The 24,566-nt window shown below is 35.0% G+C and overlaps 5 protein-coding genes across 6 annotated transcripts; 3 read left to right on the plus strand and 2 right to left on the minus strand.

Moving 5' to 3' along the window:
- On the plus strand, positions 921 to 3,936 carry LOC104750740. Its single transcript, XM_010472580.2, has 5 exons — positions 921 to 1,205; positions 1,509 to 3,039; positions 3,191 to 3,304; positions 3,395 to 3,544; positions 3,626 to 3,936. The coding sequence occupies exons 2-5, from the start codon at positions 1,594 to 1,596 to the stop codon at positions 3,752 to 3,754; spliced, it is 1,839 nt and encodes a 612-aa protein (XP_010470882.1). The 5' UTR covers positions 921 to 1,205; positions 1,509 to 1,593; the 3' UTR covers positions 3,755 to 3,936.
- Positions 3,806 to 8,453, minus strand: LOC104750739 (nucleolar protein 14-like). Of its 2 annotated transcripts, XM_019238389.1 has the most exons (14): positions 8,251 to 8,453; positions 7,719 to 7,964; positions 7,467 to 7,629; positions 7,203 to 7,255; positions 7,051 to 7,110; positions 6,840 to 6,962; positions 6,592 to 6,720; positions 5,789 to 6,457; positions 5,475 to 5,667; positions 5,185 to 5,378; positions 5,000 to 5,104; positions 4,657 to 4,796; positions 4,287 to 4,565; positions 3,846 to 4,192 (listed from the first exon to the last, which is right to left on the minus strand). In XM_019238389.1, exons 1-14 carry the CDS (start codon positions 8,347 to 8,349, stop codon positions 3,922 to 3,924), a joined length of 2,724 nt encoding a protein of 907 aa, XP_019093934.1. In that variant the 5' UTR covers positions 8,350 to 8,453; the 3' UTR covers positions 3,846 to 3,921. The 2 variants fall into 2 exon arrangements, with proteins under 2 accessions (XP_010470881.1, XP_019093934.1); XM_010472579.2 differs by lacking the exon at positions 7,719 to 7,964 and having other exon boundaries at positions 3,806 to 4,192; positions 8,005 to 8,349.
- Positions 9,553 to 11,073, plus strand: LOC104750741. The gene is made up of 3 exons (XM_010472581.2): positions 9,553 to 9,995; positions 10,071 to 10,195; positions 10,600 to 11,073. The coding sequence occupies exons 1-3, from the start codon at positions 9,734 to 9,736 to the stop codon at positions 10,894 to 10,896; spliced, it is 684 nt and encodes a 227-aa protein (XP_010470883.1). The 5' UTR covers positions 9,553 to 9,733; the 3' UTR covers positions 10,897 to 11,073.
- On the plus strand, positions 12,853 to 13,836 carry LOC104750742 (E3 ubiquitin-protein ligase At3g02290-like). The gene is made up of 5 exons (XM_010472582.1): positions 12,853 to 12,933; positions 13,111 to 13,219; positions 13,306 to 13,393; positions 13,486 to 13,595; positions 13,701 to 13,836. The coding sequence occupies exons 2-5, from the start codon at positions 13,115 to 13,117 to the stop codon at positions 13,746 to 13,748; spliced, it is 351 nt and encodes a 116-aa protein (XP_010470884.1). The 5' UTR covers positions 12,853 to 12,933; positions 13,111 to 13,114; the 3' UTR covers positions 13,749 to 13,836.
- Positions 17,200 to 21,460, minus strand: LOC104750743 (floral homeotic protein APETALA 1-like). Its single transcript, XM_010472583.1, has 8 exons — positions 21,077 to 21,460; positions 19,604 to 19,682; positions 19,439 to 19,503; positions 19,235 to 19,334; positions 18,971 to 19,012; positions 18,831 to 18,872; positions 17,881 to 18,035; positions 17,200 to 17,431 (listed from the first exon to the last, which is right to left on the minus strand). Exons 1-8 carry the CDS (start codon positions 21,259 to 21,261, stop codon positions 17,329 to 17,331), a joined length of 771 nt encoding a protein of 256 aa, XP_010470885.1. The 5' UTR covers positions 21,262 to 21,460; the 3' UTR covers positions 17,200 to 17,328.

Raw genomic sequence — 24,566 nt, forward strand, 5'->3', positions numbered from 1 at the left:
GTCTCATCAACTACAAAGGCTCCCGTGAAGCAAGGAAACTCCTACTAATCGCCTGGCAGGCACTGATATACTTCCTTTGGACTGAACGGAATCACAGGTTGCATCGGAACTGTTTTAAGCCAGCTGATCATCTCCTCCATCAGGTTGATCAGCTTGTGCGAAACAGAGCCCTTAGCTTCCGTGATTCCAACCCAACTCTCACCTCCACTCTGCTTGGCCTCTGGTTCGCTGGATCGCACAACTGAAAGGAATGTTACAAAACCCTAATCTCTCGACCTTTTGCGATTTCACCGAAGAGTCATCTCTCACCATTCAATGGAAGAAGACAAAGGTGGTTTGAAACGGTTTAATTGCTACCCGTTTTCTTTTGGTTCAATCGTAACTATCATGGTTCACTTCTGGTTCATTTCTGGTTCCTTCTCAATGGGTATTTTGTAATCGATTATATCTAACTGGGCTTCCAGTATTGAGCTCTCTAGCCCTGTAAACATTTTACGTCTCTGCTTTTCAATTTGAATGCCCTTTAAAAAAAAAAAAAAAACAATGGTATTCCGAATATGAAAAAAAAAAATATATATTTAACATGACTCGTGCCATTATTAACTTTTTTTTTGGGTTATCAAAATTGAAGTGATGATTGTAACGAAAAAAAGTAATATAGAAGTGATGATGTAAGAGGAAAAATATCATAATCAATGATTTGTTAGCGATGTTTTTAGGTATCTATAATATAAATTTAAATTCAAATTTCACTATGATTTTTTTTTTGACGGCATCATGATTTACAAAATTTCTTTTTTCTTTTAAAAAAACTCTAATTAAAAAAGTTCCAAAACCTATATATAATTCTGATTAACTCTGAAAAAAAAAAAAAAGTCGCAAAGAAAATATATGAACATAAAAGACGAATGGGGAGAGATATGTTAAGAATGACATGAGTTTCACTCTCAATCCAAAAGACAGACCAATCAACGAACAAAACCCATTTAATCTGATTGATTCATTTAGGCCACGTCTGTCCCCCTGAGGTGCAGGGCACGAGTCGTCGTCGTCTCTCCATCGATCTCTCATCTTCTTCTTTTCTCCGAAACTTCGTTTTTTTTTTAAATTTGAGTTCGTGTTTTTTTGTTTCCCCTTTCTCAGACCCAAAAATTAGGGTTCAGTTTTATAGCAACAAGGCTCCGTCGTTGTATATAGTCGAAAAGGTTAGTTCAATTGTCTTCAAAATCTTTGCTCAGTTCGATTCTTAAATTCGTGGGTCGTGCTCAAAATTTCGAATTGGTCGATGCTAAATCCAAACCTAGCAAGCACGATTAGTTTTTTTTCTTTTTCAATTGAAGTTTTCCGATTTGGTAGATTTCTATATTAACTTTATATTTCAGGTTCAGACATATGATCGTTTCTAGGTTTCTTTGCGTATATGTAGTGAATAGTTTTATGAAAGTTCCACTTTTGTTTTGAGTTTTATGTTACCTAATTTAAGTGTTTTGCATCTTCTCTGCTTATAGGTGGTTTTAGCTATATGGGTATCTGCAACTGGAACTACGAATACTCTTCATAACTGATGCTTTGAAACCCTTTTGGTACTAGTTCATGCGTTCCACGTATGTACAGCAGCAGCATAAGAAAGGAATGGGAGAGAATCGTCAGATTAGATCACGTTCTTGGAATAGAATGCCAACTAAAAGATGCAGGGCAAATGGGATTAGGGAGGAGTTTATTGTGGTTGACGATGATGAGGTTATCATTCTTGATTTTCCCGAGTCATCTAAAAGCAATGCTTCTGGCACTTCAAGAACTGGGAATAAGTCTATTATGCAGAGAGTGATTAGTATTGACGATGATGATGATGATGATGATGAGGAGGAGGTGGATGAGACAGAAAATGTTCATAAAGCTGGGAGTAGTTCAAGTGGTAACCCTCTTGCGGGTAACTTGCAAACATCTGCGGAAGTGGATAATGATGATTGCCAATTCATTCAAGAAAAATGTGCTAGTTTTAGATTTACAAAATGCAACCAGCCTTTCTCTACAATGCCCTCTTCTGGAATTCGATTTGGTTTAGGTTCTGATACTGACAGTGACTTTTCCGACAGCGACGGTTCTGATTGTGAGATTTTAGAAGGGTCTCATAGAGAGGTCCGCGAGCAGTGGGAACGCGCAGCTTTCTTGAAAAAAATGAAGAAACCTGGTAAAGCTGGTCTGAGTGAGGAGGCCAGTACATCAAATCTCCACTGTGACACTAATTTCAGGCCTGATCTTGAAAGGAGAACTGAACAACATGATCAAGCATCGTTCTTCTCTGCTGCCAGAAATCCAGATGGTAAAAAAGCTGGTCTGAATGAGGAGGCTTGTCCTTCAAATCTCCACTTTGACACTAGAAATCCAGATGGTGGTAAAGAAACCTCTTTTACTTTCTTTGGAACCGATGATAGAATTCCTGATATGGCGGCTAACTTTGGCTCGGTGGAGAAAGACAACAGAGCTAAAAACAGTGCTAATTCTAGTTTTTTCAATGAAGAGGATTTTCAGGGACCATCCCCACTGTCACCCGAAATACGAGTTGAACATGAAAGGTTTGATACACCATCAAGTCATTTTACTTCGTCAAATGAACCGATAGATCAAACTAGTTTCAAAAAAGTTGTAGAACAGCCAAACAAAGTTCAAGTTCAATGTGAAACTTCACAGTCGCCAGAAGAGAATCCAAAGAAAAACACCACATATCAACCTCATACCAAGGAAGTTGAAGAAGAAGAAGACGCCTTAAAATTTTCTCCGCCACAGACTTCTGCTGGGGATGGAGTTACAACGCAAAGTAATGGAGCCAGGGGTGAGCACGGGATCTCGAGTTTAGATCAATCAAGAGAACCGATCATTGATCCTATTCCATCTACAAGTGGACAAGTGCAAAGTAGTGACGGTACAGCTCCTGTAGTCGATGTCATGCTTAACAGAGAAATGTTAAAGGAGACTGATGAATACAAGAAAGCACAAGAAGAAGAATGGGAGTCCAGGCAACGACAATTACAAATCCAGGTTTGACCACACTCTGCTCAAACTTCTGAAACTCCCGTTAATTATTGAAAATTTGCCACTGGTGATATAGACTTTTAAGTGTTTCTTTCACCTTCAAAGAACCTATTCATCATAGTTTCTGTCTGCTGAATTATATTGTGCCCTGTTACAGGCAGAAGAAGCTCAGAAGCAACGTAAGAGAAGAAAGTTAGAGAACACGCGACAGTTGGAGATGGAAAGAAGGCAAAAGGAGAGGGTAGAGGAAGTGAGAGAGACACTGAAGAAGGTTTTCTACTCTTCCTCAGTGATTGCTCCTCTGAACAATGCATTGATTTGTTGCTAACACTCATTTTGGTTTTCCATCTCCAAATCACAGGATGAAGAAAGCATGAACATGAAGGAGAAAGTCCGTGCAGAATTAACCAAATCACTTAAACAGCTGGAAATCAGGAGCTTGAACATGGCATCGCTGCTTCGAGGCTTAGGGATTCATGTTGGTGGCGGGACATCTCCTCTGCCAGATGAGGTTAGCCTGATTCTATCTTTACAGTTAGTGTTAACTGCTTTTGTATTCGCATATCATGATCGAAACCATTGTAAAATTTAGGTACATGCAGCGTACAAACGAGCTGTATTAAAATTTCATCCGGACAGAGCATCAAGAGGTGACATTAAACAGCAAGTTGAAGCAGAAGAAAAATTCAAGCTTATTGTACGCATGAAGGACAAATTTTGAGCTTATTGCTCGCTAACATTGACCAACGAAGAAGAAATGTTATGAAAATCATTTTTTTTGTTTCTTAGAAGGGATAATTCTCTGTAAATTAGTTTTTTTGATTATCCAACAGAAACAACAAAATTGTGTTGGTAGGTTTGAAAAAGGGAATAATAGAGGCACTGGTATCAACGTCTTCTCTTCTTGCCTTTGCCTTTACCAAGTTGTCCAGATTTGAAAGCATGTTCTTGTTCCTGAAGAAAAGCCCAATTTTTGCCATGTTTCTCTGCTCTCTCTTGTTCATGCACAGCCTTCTCTTTTGCTTTAACAGTGCTCATGAACTCGTTGTCTTTGCGAAGCTCACGCACTGCTCCTTTGGCCTCCTGTTTCAACTTTCTCTTCAACTTTTTGACGTCAGAACGGTACTTGTCTGGATCGTAATCCCTGCCTTGAACAAAGCTGCACAACAATTGTATACAACCCGTTACAGAGATCATCCTATGTGGCCTCTGTAATTATAAACTGAGTGAGAGTGAATGCAAGTGGGACTTACTTCTCTTCAAATTTGGGATTGACCATTTTGATGGGTACTGGCTTATGCTTACGCATAGAGAGTGGTTTGCGTTCCTTGTGATGCTCTTCGGTTTTCGTTTCGATGAGCTTTGCGACATCCTCTAATTTATCCTTGAGAGTTTGTGGGATATTTTCTTGGTTCCCAATTTGGTGTAATAAAGTTGAGATGGGTATGAATATCTCTGGAAAGGAACTCAATCCTCCGTTTATCTCCACAAACCCTCTAAGAGTCTCACATACACTTGAAAGGATGCTTGCTCTGTTGAACCAAAGCCAACATTATTACAATACACACTTTTTGCTGGCTTGGTGTCTAAAAAAGAAAATAGAGTTCAGAAGTGAGAACATACCTGAAATCATCAGAGCTGAAATATGGAGAGTCTGCTGGCTCATCCATTATCTTTAGGAAGTTCAGAGGCATGACCTCCTTCACGTCGTCTTGTATGCACAGCAATGGAGTCAGCGATTTTAATTCCATGAAATGATAAAACTGTAACAAGATATACCACGGCTTATTAGCCCAGTATTTGATAGAAGTTCAAGATATACGACAGGTCATTCAGCACAACATGAGTTCCATGTAATGATAAAACAGCTGCCTATGCATGTCTTCAATTCTTAGGTACAGTATTGAACATCTATCAATTTAAATCGTAAGCACAATACAAAACTAGGCCTTATTAAATAATGTACCTCAGATTCTTCAGATGATGGTGATTTTTTGTCTGAAGCGGCCATCAGGAGAGTTCGGATAAATAATATGGCTTCAGGACAGAACCTTTTAGATTGTTTAGCAACCTACAGTACATTTTCGTTTGCATGAGAAAATGAATATGGAAACTGCCAAGGAAAGAACGTCGGGATCAACTTCTCCTTACCAACAGAACAATGGAGCATAAAAAGGAACCTATGGCAATATCACGACCAGAGGAGATGGGACAACGCATGAGATATTCACACATCAACAATATCGATGGGGTCATCACAGCATGGCGAAAGTCAGAGCACGGAAAAATCATGGACCAGAGCCGCAAGAGAAACAATGTTTTCAAGGAAGGCCAGCATCCATCCTCTGAAAGAATGTTTCTGAACTAGTTAGGGTAAAAAGATGGAATAGGCATGTTTCTCAAAGAACACTAAAATTCAAGGTTATGGAAGCATCACAAACCAGGATTCTTGATAGCCTCGCAAAACTGTGCACGGGTCTTTAAAAGCCGCTGGCGAGCACATATTGCAGCAAAGTAGGGGATCTCCATGCTCATCTCAATTAAAGGTTTGACAAGCATATTTAGTAACTCATAGTTCAAGGGCTTCTTGCTTGTAAGAACGGCAAAATACTGCAACAGAATACCGTAAAAGACCTGGATGACAGACAATAACAAACAGTCAGAAAGCAATTGAGGCATGAACCAGTTCAAGGGCCTGAAAACAAAAAACAAAACTGCAAGCAGGTAGATCTTTGAAAGCTATAATAAACCATACCTGCATCTTTTTTCGGTTTTCAGCTTTAATCTTAATTGAGTGTGCTATCCGGATTCGGTTGACAATTAAAATAACATCTGCATTTGAACAATCTTCCACAAGAGCAAGCAATTCCTCAAAATTCTGTGGAGCATCAATCATGAAAGGAATATCACGCTGCGTGGAACTCAATTTCATCATATTAGTTTTTTGTTTCACTGTTCCAGACAACCCTTCTCCTTTATACGGAGCAGCATCGTCATTCTTCAACTTTTTGTGTACTGTTGGCTCCACTTCTTCTTCATCATCATCTTCATCTTCATCTTCCAGCTCATCCCCTAGCTCATCATCACTTTGTTCCCAGTCTTTTAAATGATGAACTTTTCTCTGTTTCTCATCACCCCCATCTAACTCACAATCATCATCATCATCATCTTCTTCTTCTTCTTCATTTTCTGAATCCTCAGACGATCCATCATTCTCATCACTTTCTGAATTATCAACATCGTCCTTTTTTTCAAGAACATCATCAATCCATCCCCTTTTTGGCTTCTCTTCTTCCACTGAGAAGGAATCACCAAGATCGTCGCCAGAAATGGCCATTGGCCTCTTTGTTAATTCCTCACCGCCAGTTTCCTCGTCCCCATCGCTCAACTCATCAGTTTCCTGCATCCTTTTCTTACGCTCTTCCTAGGAGTGTTGAAAATTTGTATCAATATTAAATTATGTCAACCGTAAGACCTTGACTTCACAATAAGATAAACCCTTCTCTTTATAGTTTAACAGTCAGAATGTAAAACTGCAATGGCTTTCGACAGACATACCTCAAGATCCTCTAATTTTTCTCGCTCTTTCTGGGCTATTTCTTCAGGTGTCTTTGTCCTCTCAGAAGGACGAGCACGAATCTCCATTGCCATAGCATTCAGAATGTTTACATAAGGATTGCCTTTCTCCTGCAGACAAAAGGATTACATCACGCAAAAAAAAAATCATGAACTAAGAAGCCTGATAAGACTCATATAGATACATATGCTCAGTATTTAAACAACTATAAACTGTGATCATTTTTCACCTCTTCGACATCAAAAGGCTTAGTTAAACTCTCCATCGCCTGAGAATTCACCAAGGACTCGAAGTTTTTATCCAGCTCATCCATTAGCTTTTCTTTTTCGTCCTTTTGCTTAGCTTTCTCCATCTAAAGACCACAAAATTTAACAAATCATCAACTGCAAATTGACCCACCATGCAAAAGAAAATACAAGAAAAAACAGAGGAATAATCACCCTGCCAAGTTTGCTCTTCATAATGATCTCTTCCATGACTTCCTTCTTGCTCTTATGCCTCTGTAGAGAGAATCCAAGAATATCATTAGGACCTTACGAGTCAACCTCAAGGTAAACTACACCCAGACATTTAAGAGACCAGTTGTTCTTACCACTTCCTCTCCAGATGCTTCAACCTGTTTGTTTCTGTTCAGATGCTTCATCCCTGTGCCAGAGAGTGGTTTAGACAATATTAGCTTTGCCAAGGTTAACAGACACAATAAATGTTGAAGAAGCAGCACTTCCTGATAATACAAACTTTTTTCAAAATGTCAATGTAACCATAAACATTTGGCAACAATTCAATCTCTGCACCAGCATCTCTATAATTCAATATACTAGGGCACTAGCAAAAAGTGTTAGCAAGAAAAACATACTCTTCGATTCAGAAGCTTCCAGATCATCATCTTGAAGATCTTCATCTGACAAAAGTCCAGAATCAAAATCATCCCTAACAGAAGAACCACCAAGAGCACCATCTTCATAAATATCTTCTTCACCATCAGACAAATTATACATGCTCTTCTTCGCTAGTTTCAACTACAATCACCATACACAAAAAAAAAAGATCAGTTTTTGATCCCCAAGTTTTAAATTTTCAATGTCTTTACACATCAAAATAAACTAACCTGACGCTCTCTCTGCGATCGAATTATACCCTTATCAAACTCTCCAAGCTCATCGTTCTGTTCTCCAATACGCTTATCCAAAAAAACCGAAGCTTTCAAGCTCCGCTCATACTCTTTCTCCAATGTGTTCTTCCTCTTATCAACAGCGAGGGTTCTAGAGACACTGATGCGTCGTTCTTCTCCTTTACGCTTCTTTCCGAGGATTTCGAACTTCTGGCGAGACGTAATTGATTCAAATGGGTTAACCACTTNTTTTTAATGTCTTTACACATCAAAATAAACTAACCTGACGCTCTCTCTGCGATCGAATTATACCCTTATCAAACTCCCCAAGCTCATCGTTCTGTTCTCCAATACGCTTATCCAAAAAAACCGAAGCTTTCAAGCTCCGCTCATACTCTTTCTCCAATGTGTTCTTCCTCTTATCAACAGCGAGGGTTCTAGAGACACTGATGCGTCGTTCTTCTCCTTTACGCTTCTTTCCGAGGATTTCGAACTTCTGGCGAGACGTAATTGATTCAAATGGGTTAACCACTTTTTTCGGCTTGGCTTTCATGGCGACTGCATCTGGTCCCGTTCTTCTTTCGCCTTTTTTGTTTGGCTTCTTCTTCGTTTTGTTATCTTTCCCCATGATTTCTTTTGTTTCTCCGGCGGCGGCGATGACGACGGTGGTGGCTAGGGTTTACTAGTAAACGAATAGGGTTTTGGGAGATTTTGTTTTTAACCTAACACGAATAGCTCAGAGCCTCAGACTACAAAATAGAAGAAGAAGAGGAAACGGGCGGGTGGGCGGACGGGTCAGATAAAGTACGATCCATAAGCCCAATTTAATTAAAAAGGCCCAAAGCCCATGTTTTACAATAACATAAGATTTACCTTGCTTTAACACTTGTACAATGACAGTAAAAAATCTCAACCTTCGACTAACACACACCGAACAAGACATTTCTATGATAAGCATTACGAACTTTTTAATTGGCTAATTAAAGATCAGTTATGACAATTCTACTACTTAAAAAAAAAAAATTAGAATTATGTTACATAACACATATGGTCCGTAACAATTATCGGTTGGCAGGAATTAGTGTTGGGACCTACGGCTTGATGATGATGAACATGATGAAGAAGAAGGGCCAACGACCCAACACTCAATGTCTAATAATAATAACACAAAAGAGTTGAGACATCATTATTCATACCCAAAGCAATACAAAACTAAGTAAATAAGAGAAATAAAGTTTGGATACAAAAGTATAAGTAAAATAGCCATCATTATTCACCCACAATGGGTTTTGATAACTAGAGACCGGAGAAAGATGATTACAAAGGAACTCACCAAAATGATTAATCTATGTGCTTAGAATTCGATAAACATGGAATGAAATAAAGAAAGAAAAAAATAGTTGGTGCACAAGATTAGTGATTGCAAATTTCACAACAATTCTATATCCCATGAGATTTGTCCATCATTATATTCATTCACTCACAATGGGTTTTGATAACTAGACCCGGTCACCCGGAGAAACATAATTACAAAATAACTCACGTAAATGATTAATCTTCGGGTTTAAAATTTGAAAAACATGGAACGAAATAAGAATAAAAACATATAGTAGTATTTATTAGTTATGATTTGGTGCACAAGTCATTGCAAAGGTCACAACGATTCTATAGGCCATGAGATTGTAAATGTGGATGTCGGTTCTATATATACACGTACAAAGTACACATTTAGCAAGTTTAAGTGCAACGCGTCTAAATTGGGGAGCTACCAAAAGCAAGGATAATAATTTACTCTTTAAATAACATTGTGGCTACTACTAAACATGGGTATAAAAGTGAGAAACTGAGGATTACGTATATAAAAGTGTGGGGAGCTACCAAAAGCAAGATCATAATTACTCATTATCATATTAGCTCTTAATCTCATTTACTTTCTCCACCATCTTATAACATCTTCTTGTCCAATTCTTTTGAGAAAGAGAGATAGAGAGAGAGAGAGAGAGAGAGAAAGAATGGGAAAGAAAGGAGACGGGTTCTTTCTAAGCAGGATAAGGGCTAATGTAAGAGTCCAACCACCGACAACTACGAGCCAGCATGGCTGCAGCCACGAGCCTCCAAGCTCCTCCACAGAGATAAAAGGAAGAAGAATCATGGTCGTGGTTGATTCTTGCTCGGAGGCTAAAAACGCTCTTCTTTGGACTCTCTCGCACTGTGCTCAGCCTCAAGATTACATTCTTCTTCTTTACTTTTTTAAAGCTAAACCCTCTCAATCAGGTCAATTCTCTCTTTCTTCATATTTTTGTTTTCCCACAAAATGATTCTTATTATATAGCATGTTTCGTTCTCTAGGTGCTCTAGCTACCAAAGAAGAAGATGAAGAAGAAGAAGAAGAATCTTATGACAAACCCATAGCGTCAAGAGCTAATAAAAAAGTTTTAGCCTTGAAAAACATTTGTGAGCTTAAAAGACCTGAGGTTCGTTATACGTTTCTTTACCATACACCTTTTTTTTTCTACATAACATTTATAAAAAATTCAACGATTATTATTTTTTGAACAATTCATCATTTATGTATATTCTCGGAAATAACAATATGGTTAAATTGTATAAATGAATAAAATCTATATCGCACATTCTTCTTCACAATTGTAGTTGGCGATCAACAATTTTGATCGATCTTTACTTTAAAGTGAATTGTTCATTCCATTTTGCGCTACACAGATCGTTATATGTTCATACAATATTGATTAACACTTCATTATAATATCCTTTTAACTAGATAATCCACTTTCACCATGTATTTATTCAAAACATTTTTTTTTCTTACTTTTTTTTTTTATATTTAGAAAGAAATCAAAACAATAATTTGTTGAATTAGGTAAAGACAGAAGTGGTGGTTGTAAAAGGTGACGAGAAGGGTCCGACCATAGTAAAAGAAGCAAAAGAAAGAGAGGCTTCTATGCTGGTTCTAGGCCAGAAGAAACAGCACGCTACGTGGCGGTTACTAATGGTATGGGCATCGCAGGCCCGACCCGTGACGTCCAAACACGACTTTGTAGAGTATTGCATCAACAACTCTCCTTGTATGGCCATTGCGGTTCGTAAGAGAGGCAAGAAGCTCGGTGGTTACACTCTTACAACTAAGTGCCACAAAGACTTCTGGCTTTTGGCATGATTGTTTCTAGTATTTACTTTTCTTATCTAAATTAATATAACCCTTTTAAGAGTGTATGATTGTTTCTAGTATTTACTTTTCTTATATAATTAATCATGGTTGTGGTTTGATAAAGCTGTCGACAGAAACAAAAATCATAGTTGTTGTTTATGGATTTTTTGGTGCAATTTTTATATGAGTTTACTTCTTCCAAAATGTATTTTGTTTTCAGATGTAAAAAATTTAGGGCGTGACTGGTTCAAATGCTGCGGTTGCGGGAGATTGCGGAAGCGGGCAATTGCGGTTTCAAGCGTTATTAAGCTTTTTGAACGACTGGTTTAGCGATTTAAAATTGGTGCGTTTGCGGGAAGTTTACGACTGGTTGACCAGCGGGTGCAATAGCGGTTGGAACATAATTAATGTGATATATAATATATAAATGTTTAAAAACACAAAAAATTTAATTAAACTTGATTTATAATTTAAATTTATTAAAAAATACTAAAATATTTATTCAAAAAACAAATAAATTTTATATTGAAATACTTATTCCTTTATGCATTTCGCTTTTCACCAAAAATTTGATAAATGACAAAACATATGCTTTAGATCGTAGATCTGTTCTCTTTTCTCTTAGATCGTGGGTCAGTAGTTGCATCAGTAGGAATGGTTAAGTGAGAGTTGAGAAGAGTCATTGGTGATTTGTTTTAATATTTTTCACAAATAATCTTATTTTTTAAAAATGTCTGATGAAATATTATATTTATTTAGATTTTTTTGAACTTATGTGCGTTGTGTCATTAAATTTACATCAAGTTTTCTGGGTTATTGTTAATTGGAATATTATTTTCTTGTTTATTTTATAATATCTGTAATCGTATCCGTACTTCATTTTCTCTCATCCTTAATGAATAAAATGGTTAGATAGATAATATAACACAAAAGAATTTCATTATCATTGATTTTTTTTAAGTTTTATATATAAAAAAAAAAATTCCAACCGCAATCGCCCGCAACCGCAAACACTTACAGGAAGCAGCTTTTGGAATTCAGTGGTTTGAAGCGGTTGAAAGCGATTAAGAGCGATTAAAAGCGTTTTATGTGATTGGTTCTAATCGCTAGCAACCACTACCACCCGTAAACGCAACGTTTGCGGGAGGTAGTGGGAGAACCAGTCAACACAGTTGCATATACATACAGGCAGCACATATATCATCAACCAATAAAAAGAGGGTTTGTTTTAAAAATAGAAAAAAATATCTGCAACTTGGTTTTGTGATTAAAGTTGCGATTTGGCATATATCAAGTTAAGTGTAATCACCATAATTATCTTTCCCTTTTTCTTTTGAAACCAATTACTATCTTTCCTTTCTTGTGCTAAGAAGCACATATTTTATATTTGTTACAAATTTATAATTAAAACTTCAATAAGATTTATAAATAAAATTTTCAAGTCTACAATTTTTTTGGGAGATTCTCAAAAATAGCATCAAAATAAGTTTTTTTCCCAAAACTAGCACAATATCTCTAAAGCTCCAAAAATAGCACTAATTAATCTTTAAATTAGTTTCTAAATTCAAAACACTAAACCATACCCCTCAAAAATATACCCTAAATTGAAATTGAGAACCCAAACCTAAAAAACAAAATTTTAAAAATTAGTTTTAAATATTTTAATGTGTTGAATAGTGCTATTTTTGGAAATTTATGGAATATATGTTGTCCATAAAATTTGTATTAATGCTATTTAGTAGATATATATATATATATATATATTTTCTTGCATTAAGTGTAAATTGAAAAAAAAATAATAACTCCACATTCCAAAAAGAGTCAAAGTTCTTAAACTCTTTTGGCATGCCACGTCATAAAATATCCCACACAATCTCCACGTTTCCTTGTGTTGCTCTCCAAAGAATCTTACTTGGCTGCGATTACGGGACCAAAGCTTCCTCATTGTTCAAGTTTGTTGCTTTTTTTTCTCACGCTTAATTTTATTCGTTCCGCTCTTTTTTTTTCTCTCTATTCCTTTGAGTTTTCAGTAAGATCGATCCAAAGGTATGAGAACACAACAAACATTAATCAAATTTCTTATGTTCATCTGCCCTCTTCTTCTATGTCCTGTCTTTTCAGAAAACTCGTGATTAATTACCATAATCACCTACTTGATTAACTCAATTCTTGTGTGTTTTATTATTGGTGATCTCCATTTAATAAGTTTACATATTAATTCAGGTCAATGGGTATTCTACTTTGTTGTTTTCGAATTACGGAACACGTTGATGAATCTCGACCAAGAATCAGAGGCTTCACTAACCCACTAACGAATAACTTTTCCCCCAAGGTATCTCCACATATTTAAACCTCAATTCCTTTTCTTGTTCTCCCAAAAACTAAACGAAGAGCTTAACACTTTCAAATTTGATCCAGTTCAAGCAACTATTTGAAAGCCTAGAAAGAGGAGAAATCTCCTATGTCGCTGACGAAGAAGAAGACGTTTGCCCGACATGTTTCTATGGTAAACAAAGAATTGTAAAACTCGGAATTTATATTTAGGAGTTTTGAGTGAGTGAGTGTTAATAATTCAATTACTATTGTAAATGGAGACAGAGTACATTGAGGAGAACCCCAAGATAGTTTTGCAATGTGGACATATGTTTCACCTTGCATGCATCTATGAATGGATGGAGAGAAGTGAAGCTTGTCCCTTTTGTTCCAAGGTTAATTTTTTATGTATCTTAACATATATTTCTTCTTATGACCATATTTGTTTTTGGAAAGTAAGAAATTGGGTTTGATTTATATGTTTGTGATTTCACATGCAGACAATGCTTTTCTTGAAGGGTGACGAAATTACAGAGCATGTGGAGTAAAGATAAGATGGAGTAACAATTATTCTTCTTCAACAATTTGGAAAATTTTGATTAAATTATTTTTGGCTAAATTAATAATTTCATTGTGGTGTTTAATGGTTTTTTTTTTTTGGCAAACAATGATATATATATATATATATATATATATATATATTCTTGTTTGTGATATAATTCATTTGGGACAAGTTTTAGGAGGTGGGTAGAAAAATCTCCTTTATCTCTTCTGTTTTGATCTACAATTCTTATGTATACTTTTTTTTTGTTCGTTGAATATAATCAACAAAGTTTGTGCTTTTTTTCTTCAATTAGAACAATTATAAAATTTTATTGGTGTCAATTGTACCCATCATAACACTCAATGTGCCTCAGCTCCTATCTTGAACAAGCCAATTTTTTTGTTGTTGTTCGAGAAAGCAAACAAGACTGATTGAGTATTATTCTTATTTTTTTTGTTGAAACAATGGTCTTCAATCCAAAAAATATGTATTTTTTTCTTTATTATATGATCTTTGCATAATACGAGGACTAAACTCAAAATTAATTACGGTAAATATATAAATTGCCCTGTTTTGGTTAAATATATAAATTGCGGTTTTATGAGTGAAGCGGAAGTGATGGCTTGAGATTGACCATATATGATGTTGTATTTGATTGGAGTTATGAAGCGTTGTGCTTAAACCATGTGGTTGGACGGATTTACCGTAGTGTGCCAGAGTTAAATGACTCATGAAAACACTTCTGACAATACTTGTCTGTGAAGGTAAGGAAGCTAATAGCTTTGAAGAAGTCTTTTGGACATCTTGAAGACGAGATCAACTTGGATCTGAAACGACACTTGTCGTGTAAAAGCATAAATTTTAGGGATTATGGGATGGACTTCACTACAGATTGACCTTGGAGGTGGCCGTGAGAGTTTCACCGTTGATTGGTGACAATGGTAGCAGAGGTGAAGATTGGTACGTTGTGGTTACAAAAAGGAAGAAGACATGATTTTTTTTTTCTTTTTAACTAATGAAAAGAATATCAATTGAAGAGAAGAAAGAAGTGTTTGAAGCATATAACTTAAGAATTAGATGGAAATTTGAAGAAAAAAAGTTTGATCGTTAGATCGCAACTTGAGCATAAGCTGCTCTGATACCATATTGAAGGTTGATGAGAGAAGAACACCTTAGTATTTAGGAAATAGTATATTGACTCTCACAATCATAAGCTTTTAGATTACATAGAATTATATAGTACAAGAGTTTCTTAAACTACCATGATTGGAAATATAAAAATATCTATATAATAAAAATATAATATATTGTTATTAATCTTCTGATCTTCTAGATCTCTTTATCGGCTTCACTTCTTTGGTTTCGTGGGGAGACACATTTTCTCTATTTGGTTGAGGTCTTACAAGGGAGATGGAACCCATGAAGATCCAAATGGCGGGCAGATCGTGTTTTGTGGGTTTGACCAGAACCACTTTTGGGGAGAGAACACACATATCTTCCTGTGATGTTACCAAGCAACGGGTTTTCGAAGATCAGAATGTCCCTCGTTAGTAACATAACAGTTGATCTTTCTACTAAAGAATGCATAACAATTGAAATTGATATTTGGTTTGAATATAGATGAAATTGATAGATATATAGATCTGTTTTATTCAAGAAATTATGATAGAGATATAGTTCCGGAACTATATATATATATATATATATATATATATATATATCAATTTCATCTATACTCAAACCAAACTAATAAAAAATCTGAGTATCTCTAAATTGTGCAAGAGTGACTTCAAGTTGTTGCGTTGGTCTCCTAAATCCTCTTAATCATGCATTTCTGCTCTGTTAACTTCTTCAACTAATTTCATCAGCATCATTTGTGTATTTTTAACGAAAAAATTAAGCAAAAAGTATGCAAAACATATATAAAATAAGGTTTCATGTTTTGTTTTTATGTATATGTTTTATACTTTAATAACTAATTGGTCATTGCTACTTTTAAAATATAAATTAATAGTTGATTTAAATATTGTGAAATTATCTATATATACATTCTGCAAGTACATTTTGTAAAAAAAAATCTTCTGAGTTCCAAACTCTTTACAACCCTATGCTATTGATATTTTTTGGTTATTAAAAAAAATTGAAAACTAATATTTATCATATATAACAAAAATTCCTAAAATCACATCCTAATAAATCCCAATATTCATTTTCCAATTTTCTTCTCTCATTTCCTCCTTATATGATTTCATTTGTTTTTAAAATTATTTTATTACATAAACATATGTATAATAAAAATACAAGTTTTTAGCAGATGTTGCAATTTGATTTTGAATAAAGACATTTGGAGCTACTCAAAATTTAATTTTGGTTAAAATCTAGTTGATACAAAATTACTCAACATTTAAATAGAGCTACTCAAGAGTGAAAATTTACATTTTGAGTAAAGACATTTGGAGTTACTCAACAGCTACTAGAAACATTTTGAGTAATAACAGAGCTCAAGAGTAAAAACATTTTGAGTTACTCAAGAGTTGTATTTTTCACTCAAAAGTGAAAATCAAGATGCAAATTACAACTGAACTTAAATTTCATACTTAGAAAACCAAAATAAATCATTGATAACATTTATGAGTTATATATGAAATAGACTCATAACTCAACTTAAATCATTGACACTTTGACAGTTTGATACTATATACTCCATCTATTTCAAAATATAAGATGTTTTAGAGAAGTTTTTTGTTTTATAATATATGATGTTTTCAAGTTTCTATGCAACTTTTAGATTAGTTTAGTATTTTATATTATACAGTATTGTTTCTGATTGGTTGAACTTGTTAAAAATAAAAAGTTTTTAATCTGCGTGTTTTAGCTAAAACATCCTGTATTTTGAAACAGAGAGAGTATTTGTTACTAGTCACACAGAATACGGTACATGACTCCATGTATAATATTTAATATTTATGGTGAGTGGGGCTGGGGGAGATGGCAGAACGTTCACTACATCTAAAATGGCTCTATTTGTGTAGATAAAAATTACAAACTAATCAGCATCTAGGACTAGGACAAATAGATTAAATCACAGTTATTGCCTTATTGGTTTATTTTTCCTTCCAGACTAAATCGCAGCTTTCGGTTAGTCCACAACTAGTTAAACATTAATGGATTCGATTTTGGTTTGCGTTTATAGGACCCAAACACTAAAGTTGGCTCGGTGTAATAACGAGCACTTTTGCCACTTCTAATTTTAATCCAACAAAAATTCATAAATAGAAAAGGTCCGATCAATTAAGTTCTCGTTCATTCGCTCCGACCTTCGAATATATATATTACAATTTTGCCTCATGTTGAAGCAAAAAAAAAACTTAAGAAAATTAGAAAGAAAACGGAGCGAGCTAATTTATATATATATATATATATATATATATATGATGATGATGATGATGATGATATAAGAAAATGGGACTTGCCAGAATATATTAATTAGTGGATGAAAAGAACCTAGCTAGCCACTAATTTATATCTATGTGGCTAATTGTTTTTATTGTTGACGATTATAAAATTATATTTATGGAAATGCTTCATGCTGCGAAGCAGCCAAGGTTGCAGTTGTAAACGGGTTCAAGAGTCAGATCAAGATCGTTCCTCCTCATTGCCATTGGATCTTCTTCTTGATACAGACCACTGCATTCACAATCGTACAAGATGATATGAATGAAAGGGTATAAAAAATTCATGTTTCATCGTACAATAAAGATTTTTTTTAAATTTAAAGTCCACTTTAAAGTGTAAAAGAAATAAGTTCATTTACCTAACAAACTCTTATTTTACTAAAAACACATAAACCAACAGCAACAACAAAAAACGAGCTGATCGCAATTGTTTCTTAGGCTTTTGGCAACCATTACATTTACCTTTTCCACTACACACGTACTGTATAATTTCGTTTGGCGACCATTGCATTAACCTACGCAATGTTTCTCAGTAAAGCTCTAAATTCAAGATCATGTATATCTACTCAACTTAAACTTCGAACACAGAAACTATAACTTACAACACGTAACTAGCTTGCATAGCATATCTGGTTAAATGTAATACTTGAAAACAAGAGAGAAATAGTAAAACCCAGTTACCCCATGTTGAGAAAAGGAGATGGCTGATGAGAAAGCATGTAAGGATGCTGGACTTGGTGCTGCTGCGGTGGTGGAGGGGGAGGCATATTGTGGCCATGATTCTGCTGATCCCACTGCTCTTGTTTAGCCCTAAGAATCTTTTCCCTCTCCTTGATCTGCCAATTTTCAGGTTTCACAATACAATTTCTTACCACTTTCCAAACATAATTACATTACATGTCAATTTACAAATAATTCTGTGCACATATTTTTTTATGAATGTATGTAATTATATAATCATTATCAATTTCCGATCGTTATTACATTGAATGAATTCTCTACACGGTTGCACTCATGCAATGAACTCTTAGATAACCTCTTTCCAAAACAAAAAAAACAAAAAAAAAAACACTCTTACATAAGTATATATATTTTTCAAATTTGGAGTAGTGTCTACATTCTCATAAATAGATTAGCAAACATATTTACGTTACATCTCAATTTACAAATAATTCTCTGCACAATTGCATCATGCAATGAACACTTTTATAAGTGTAAACATATATATATATATATATATATACCTATATATTATTAATTAAAAGTAGTAGGAGTCTATATGCAGATAAATTATATGTAGATGACCTAAGTAGAATGATGGGACGACATTTCAAAATTCAAATGTATATTTTCAATCCGAGAGACAACCTTAACACTAAACGGACAAAGGCCATCTACGTACAGGTTGATGATTATAGCAATCAATAGACAACATCTAGGCTTATATAAATAAACTACAAACATTTTTCAATTTTTTTATTTTTCTTTAATGGTGCCGAAGTTAAGTTAAGTGGGAGATATGAAGATCTTGTAGGTATAGCTTCGCTGGAAGTGTGGAGTAAAACAGTGGAAGGTAACAGTAATGCAACGGGAAAACATGTTGATGAAAGATAAATGATGACACGTGTTACCTGTTTGGAAAGCATGCTGTTTTGTTCCTGTATGGCCTTCTCCTGTACATTTCCGAAACGGCACGATTGTTAAAATTCCCTATACGTTTCTTATGAGTAGTTTCTCTATAAGACATACATTTGATAGGGTTTTTGCATACCTTTCTTTGGAGCTCATTGATGGACTCGTACATAAGTTGGTTCTGCAAACACACAGATTACATTAGCAAACCATTACTTTGGTGACAGGAGTCTTAAACACAACGTAATTCATCATTTGAACAAACCTCTCTAGGCATACTTATACCAACGTGATATTGATTATGTACGCATACATATGTATTTGAATATTCACATATAATAATTAACACTTGTACATTTTTAAGTTATATAGATATGTTCAACGAAATAGGAGAAGGCAATACTTTTCTAGAGCGGATGTGCTTAAGAGCAGTGTCAAGCTGCTGCTCCAGATTCTGGAGCTCCTTAGGGCTCATTGCTTGCAAGTCTTCACCAAGATAATGCCTGAATTTGCATAGCGTTCATGCATTTTAATTCACATTAATGCCACCAGTTTTAATTTTTTACATTCATTTGTGCCTTAAAATGTGTGGAGTGTACGTGTGTACCTCTGGTTTCTCTCCAAAAGCTCAATCTTAGCCTTAAGCCTGTTATACTCCATCGACCAGTTCGTCTGCGTATCACAAGTTTTATACAAATAGAATTCATTAACACTACAAATATACATTAATATTATATATTTATGTGAGTTAAAAGGAGAGACGTTGATATACATTGACGTCGGACTCAGGTGCAATAAGCTGTCTCTCGGCGTAAGAGTACCTCTCATAGCGTTCAAGTATCTTCTCCATACTGTTCAATTCACAGAATTAGGTAGCTTCATATATGCCATCAACCACTAAATTATTATCATATTTATAGATTATACACATTTATCTATGCATAGTTATATACGAAAAGTAAGTAAATCATGTACGACGCTCGTGTTTTCATGACGTTTGGGCCTTTGAGGGTAAATCTAGCTAGGTATCAGTGATAGTTTTATGCCTAAACCAGGATTTCCTATATCAAATTATTCAAACCCTGTACCAATTTCTATTAAAAACCGTAAGAACCATAATTAACCCTATGCCTTTAGCTTAGAGTTCTAACTGAGGTTTATAACACTGTACAGGAATCTTGTTAGAACCCCTTGGGTTAGAAGTTAGAACACACATTATTGTACAATATATTATAATCTGGTCAATATATCATTTTCTTCGGAACAAGAATAATATTCATAAAAAAAAAAAACGCAGAACAGCTGTTGCCTGTTGGAGCTAATTTTGACCATCGGTAAGAAGCCGATTTTAGGATTGAGTTACTTCTTTTTATGGATCCCCAGAGGTCAAAGACTCTCTACTCAGATTTGACATCTTTATTTCAGTTTTTTTTTTAATCTAATTCAAATATGTATAAAAAAAAGCTACACTTCAGTTTAAATCTAATACTACATATATTTATATTACGAGTACATTATTCCTAAGCGCCGAGTGAAAATTAAACATTTGCTTTGCTTAGATTTGCAAAAGCAATTTTGAAGACACAGCTGCCAGAATTAACAAAATCCGTTTAAGGCATAAAAAAACTCTAGTTCGTACGTTAAACCATTCATTCTTATATATTGTATTTATCTCGATTTGAGATCCTTATATTTCTAGCTATAATTTTATTATTCTCGTTTCGTTTGATCGTAATCCGTGGTAAAAATTGAAAAAAAAAGAAGCAACATTACATCTAATAATCGAATTTATTAGCCTAAGAGCGTGGGGCGACACTAATAGACATTTTCTTTTCTTACTATGGCATCAAATTAATCTTAGATCTATAAATTTTTGAAAGACATGGCTAGGGGAACCCTAAGCTCATTAAAGAATGAATTTACATCCTTCTACATGCTCTCATATTTGAAGAAATTATGCATATAAGCACATAAATATCAAGGGTAATTACTATAGTTCTTGCTAGGGTTTACTTCTCCCAGCCTTCAACTTTTGATCTTTTGATTTATAGTTGTATACAAATGCAAAGAAGTTAGTACTAAACATTTACAAATCTGATCGAAGTCAAGCCCTAGAAAATACAAAGCAGTAGCTAAATAATTAGGGCAAATCAAGTAGTGTCAATTTAAGGGACAAACAAAAGGGGATAAAATAGTGTCAATTAAAAGATTTTTGTTAAAAAAGGAAAGAGTTAATTGAGGTTACCAAGAATCAGTGGAGTATTCGAAGAGTTTCCCCTTATGAGAGAAGACAACAAGGGCAACTTCAGCATCACAGAGAACAGAGATCTCATGAGCTTTCTTCAAAAGACCAGCTCTTCTTTTCGAGAATGTCACTTGTCTATTGATCTTGTTCTCTATCCTCTTCAATTGAACCCTACCCCTTCCCATTTTTGATCCTTTTTTAAGAAACTTCTTACTCTAAAAGAACCAAACAAAACAAAGACCCCTAAGAAGAAACTACAAGAGAGAGATAATAGAAGAGCTCAGACTTTGATATGATCCAATTAGGAAAGTTTTTCTTTCTTTCCTTTATAAGAAGACTTGTGTTTGAGCCTCGGGATCTTTATTTATGGAGAGATTTGGGTAAGAGTGGTTTTAGGGAAAAAGCTAAAGCTGGTTTCTCTTGTTTGCAAAAACCATAGTGGTTTCTTAAGGATTTGCGTGTCGATTTCTCATTGGTGAATTTTGTACTATTGTTGTCGGGTCCATATTTATTTTTTTTACCAAAATTTTCGGACAAATAGATATACAATAAAAATTTGATTATCGACGTCTCGTGAAGAGATCACTGGTCAGAGGTAGAAGTAACATTGTACGGACCACTGGTCCTTCCCCAAGTGTCACCTTCACTTTGCATTGACGGCGGAGATTTCCCTGTAGATCTACGAAACATAATCTGAACCAACAAAAATATCTATTTATTTTCCTTTTTATCAAAATTTCCTATACACTATTCTTTTGGAATAACGTGAGAACCCTTTGTTTTATCAAATTTGTTTATTTATATATTTAATGTTCTCAGCTGTAACAGTGTAGTACAAATAGACCTTTTTTTCTTAGCAATAGCTAGATGTTTTTAGAGCTGAGAACCAAATTGACAACTGTGTAATGTATTGCGTCGACGGATTTGTACGCAGGATTTAAGGAGAAAAAGAGGACGAAGAAGAAGAAGAATAATAGTAAGTATTCAAGCCCGGCCGATAAAGTATTTTGTAAAGATTAATTTGTTCAGTGTTGTCTATACTAATTAAGCTTTTGATAATCAGGACAAAGTATGTGCTTTGTTGCTACTTGCTAGTTAAACTCAAGTTTGTGGTAAGTTACAAATAACTTCGCTTTGCAAATAATCCATACATACATTATTTGATGTCAGTTCATACAATGATAAACAACATAAAATCTTTGTGCCGGCATGTTTTATGAAAAACTTGGTTCAATTTGCTGCAACACTTCTTTTGCCAATGAATTTCAGTCCTAATAGTTTTCTCTTTTGAGATCTTCAGTAGTAAGGAAAAAAACAAACAAATCCGGCAGTTTCTTAAGGCATACATAGGTAGGCATTAGCTTTAGATAACAATGTGTTTGTTCGTTTGGTTGACGCATGCGGCAGCGGTAGCGGCTGCGTTTACGTTTTTAACCGCTAAATCGAAACAATGTTTAAAAATGTTATACGCAGGTCGCAACGTTTGCTGCAGCGTCTTGACGCAGGTACTTGCGGCAAGTAAACGAACAAACGTACCTGCGTCTGCCGCAGCCGCAGGTACCTGCGTCAACCAAACGAATAAAACCCATTATAATTAAGTGAAAGCTGGACCCACATTTCATAATTTCTTTGTTAGGCCATCTTTCTCGGCACAACTATGAGGGTGTTCTAAGGCCTTTTTAAAAAGAAAATATTGTAATAGTGGACTTAGAACTGGTTTATGGATCTTAATCTAGATCAGTTTTTGGGTTTGTTCTTGTGTGACGTGGCGTTGTCTCATTGGAAACAATTTTTTTTGCAACAGAGAGATCGTTTCATTTTTCATTTCTTCGATATTGTGGCTGCTAGGTTTTTCTTGTTCTCTCCCAAACGGCGAAACGACGATAGCTTGCATATGCACCATCTTCTCCGATTAAGGTGTGTTTTCCGGCCATTAAAACACCAAAATCGAGAGGCAATTTCGCCTCTGTCTTCTCTGTCTCGCAAGTTAAGCGATCTCCTCGTCTCCTCTGTCTCCTCTGTCTCCCCTGTCTCGCCAAGCTCAAGAGATCTCCTCGTCTCCTCTGTCTCCTCTAGCTCGCAAATCTCATCTCCGGCGATATAGACAAGGTAATCTCATCTCCTTTGTTTCATCGATGTTTCATCGATTTAGGGTCTTGAAATCTCTCAATTAGGTTTCGATTTAGTATAATGTATTAGAGTTTCGTCTCATCTGTCAGTATCTCATCTCCTTTGTTTCATTTATTTATGAGGCTTGTAGTTGAGGTTAACCAGGGGAAATTAAATCGGATATCCATCAACAAACCTGCATTACTCGAAAGTAAAAGGTAAATCACAAGGTAAGTGTATATTCACAGTTTTGTGATTGTTGCATGTTAATCTCTGATGTTTGATTAGGTTTATTTCTTGTAATTGAGTTGTTTTGAATTAAGTGTCACTTAATTGTGGCTTGTTAATCTCAAATCGGATGATTTTAGTTAGTGTCCGCATCTAACCTTTTATCATCTTGTCATGTTCTCGTATTAGTTGTGATTGTAGTTTTGCTATTTAGGTTTCACTAGTCTTAAAACTTGGATGATTTGAGTGGTGTTGTGGTTTAGGTAGTAGTGTAAGTGTATATTCACAGTTTTTATTTGATTGTAGTGGCTTGTTAATAAGTGTTGGGTAATGTCCGTTGTAGTTTATGTTTGTTTTAACTATGTTGTCCTATGTTTTTAATGAATCTCGAATGTTTGTTTTAACTATGCTTGTTTGCTATGTTTTTTATGCACTTTAAATGTTTGTTTTAACTATGGTATAATCCTATGTTTCTTATGTTTTTAATGAATACTCGAATGTTTGTTTCCATTGTTATATAGTATTTGGAAACTTATATATGTGTTTCGGTTTCAGGTTGAACAAGTCATGGACTCTTTATACGACTATGGTATAAACAGTCCATTAGACTATAGTTTCGATTCAGAAGAGGAGGCTGAGACCTGTTACTATCCTCCGCAACCATCAACTAAGATTGGATTCACAAGTCTGTGGAGCCGTGAAGCTCAACCAATTCCTGATTATGAGACACAACTGATCCAGCTCAAGGACCAACTGATCCAGCTCAAGGACCAACAAAACCATTCAGATCAGAGGTTGGTGAACCTGGAGAGGGTGGTTACTGAGTCACGAGAGAAGAAACCATTGTGTCAAATGGCCCCTGAATTTGTAGTTCTTGGTTGCTTCGGTATGATTGTATTGCTAGTGGTATTTATCTTGTTTAAGTAAATTAGATTAGGCTTTGGTATTTGGATTGTAGTTTTAAAGTTCACATGAGTTTATATGAGAAATGACCAAAGTTCACATGAGTTTATATAAGAAATGACCATTGATTTAAGAATATTATATTATTAAATCTTATGATTTTAAACATGTTCTCACAATAACTAACTTTTTAACAAAAGATCTTAACTACTGATCTTACATTATTTTCCTAATATATCTAGTCTAGGAA

Source organism: Camelina sativa, chromosome 16 (genome assembly GCF_000633955.1).
Source record: "Camelina sativa cultivar DH55 chromosome 16, Cs, whole genome shotgun sequence".
In the NCBI taxonomy this organism is placed as follows: Eukaryota; Viridiplantae; Streptophyta; class Magnoliopsida; order Brassicales; family Brassicaceae; genus Camelina; species Camelina sativa.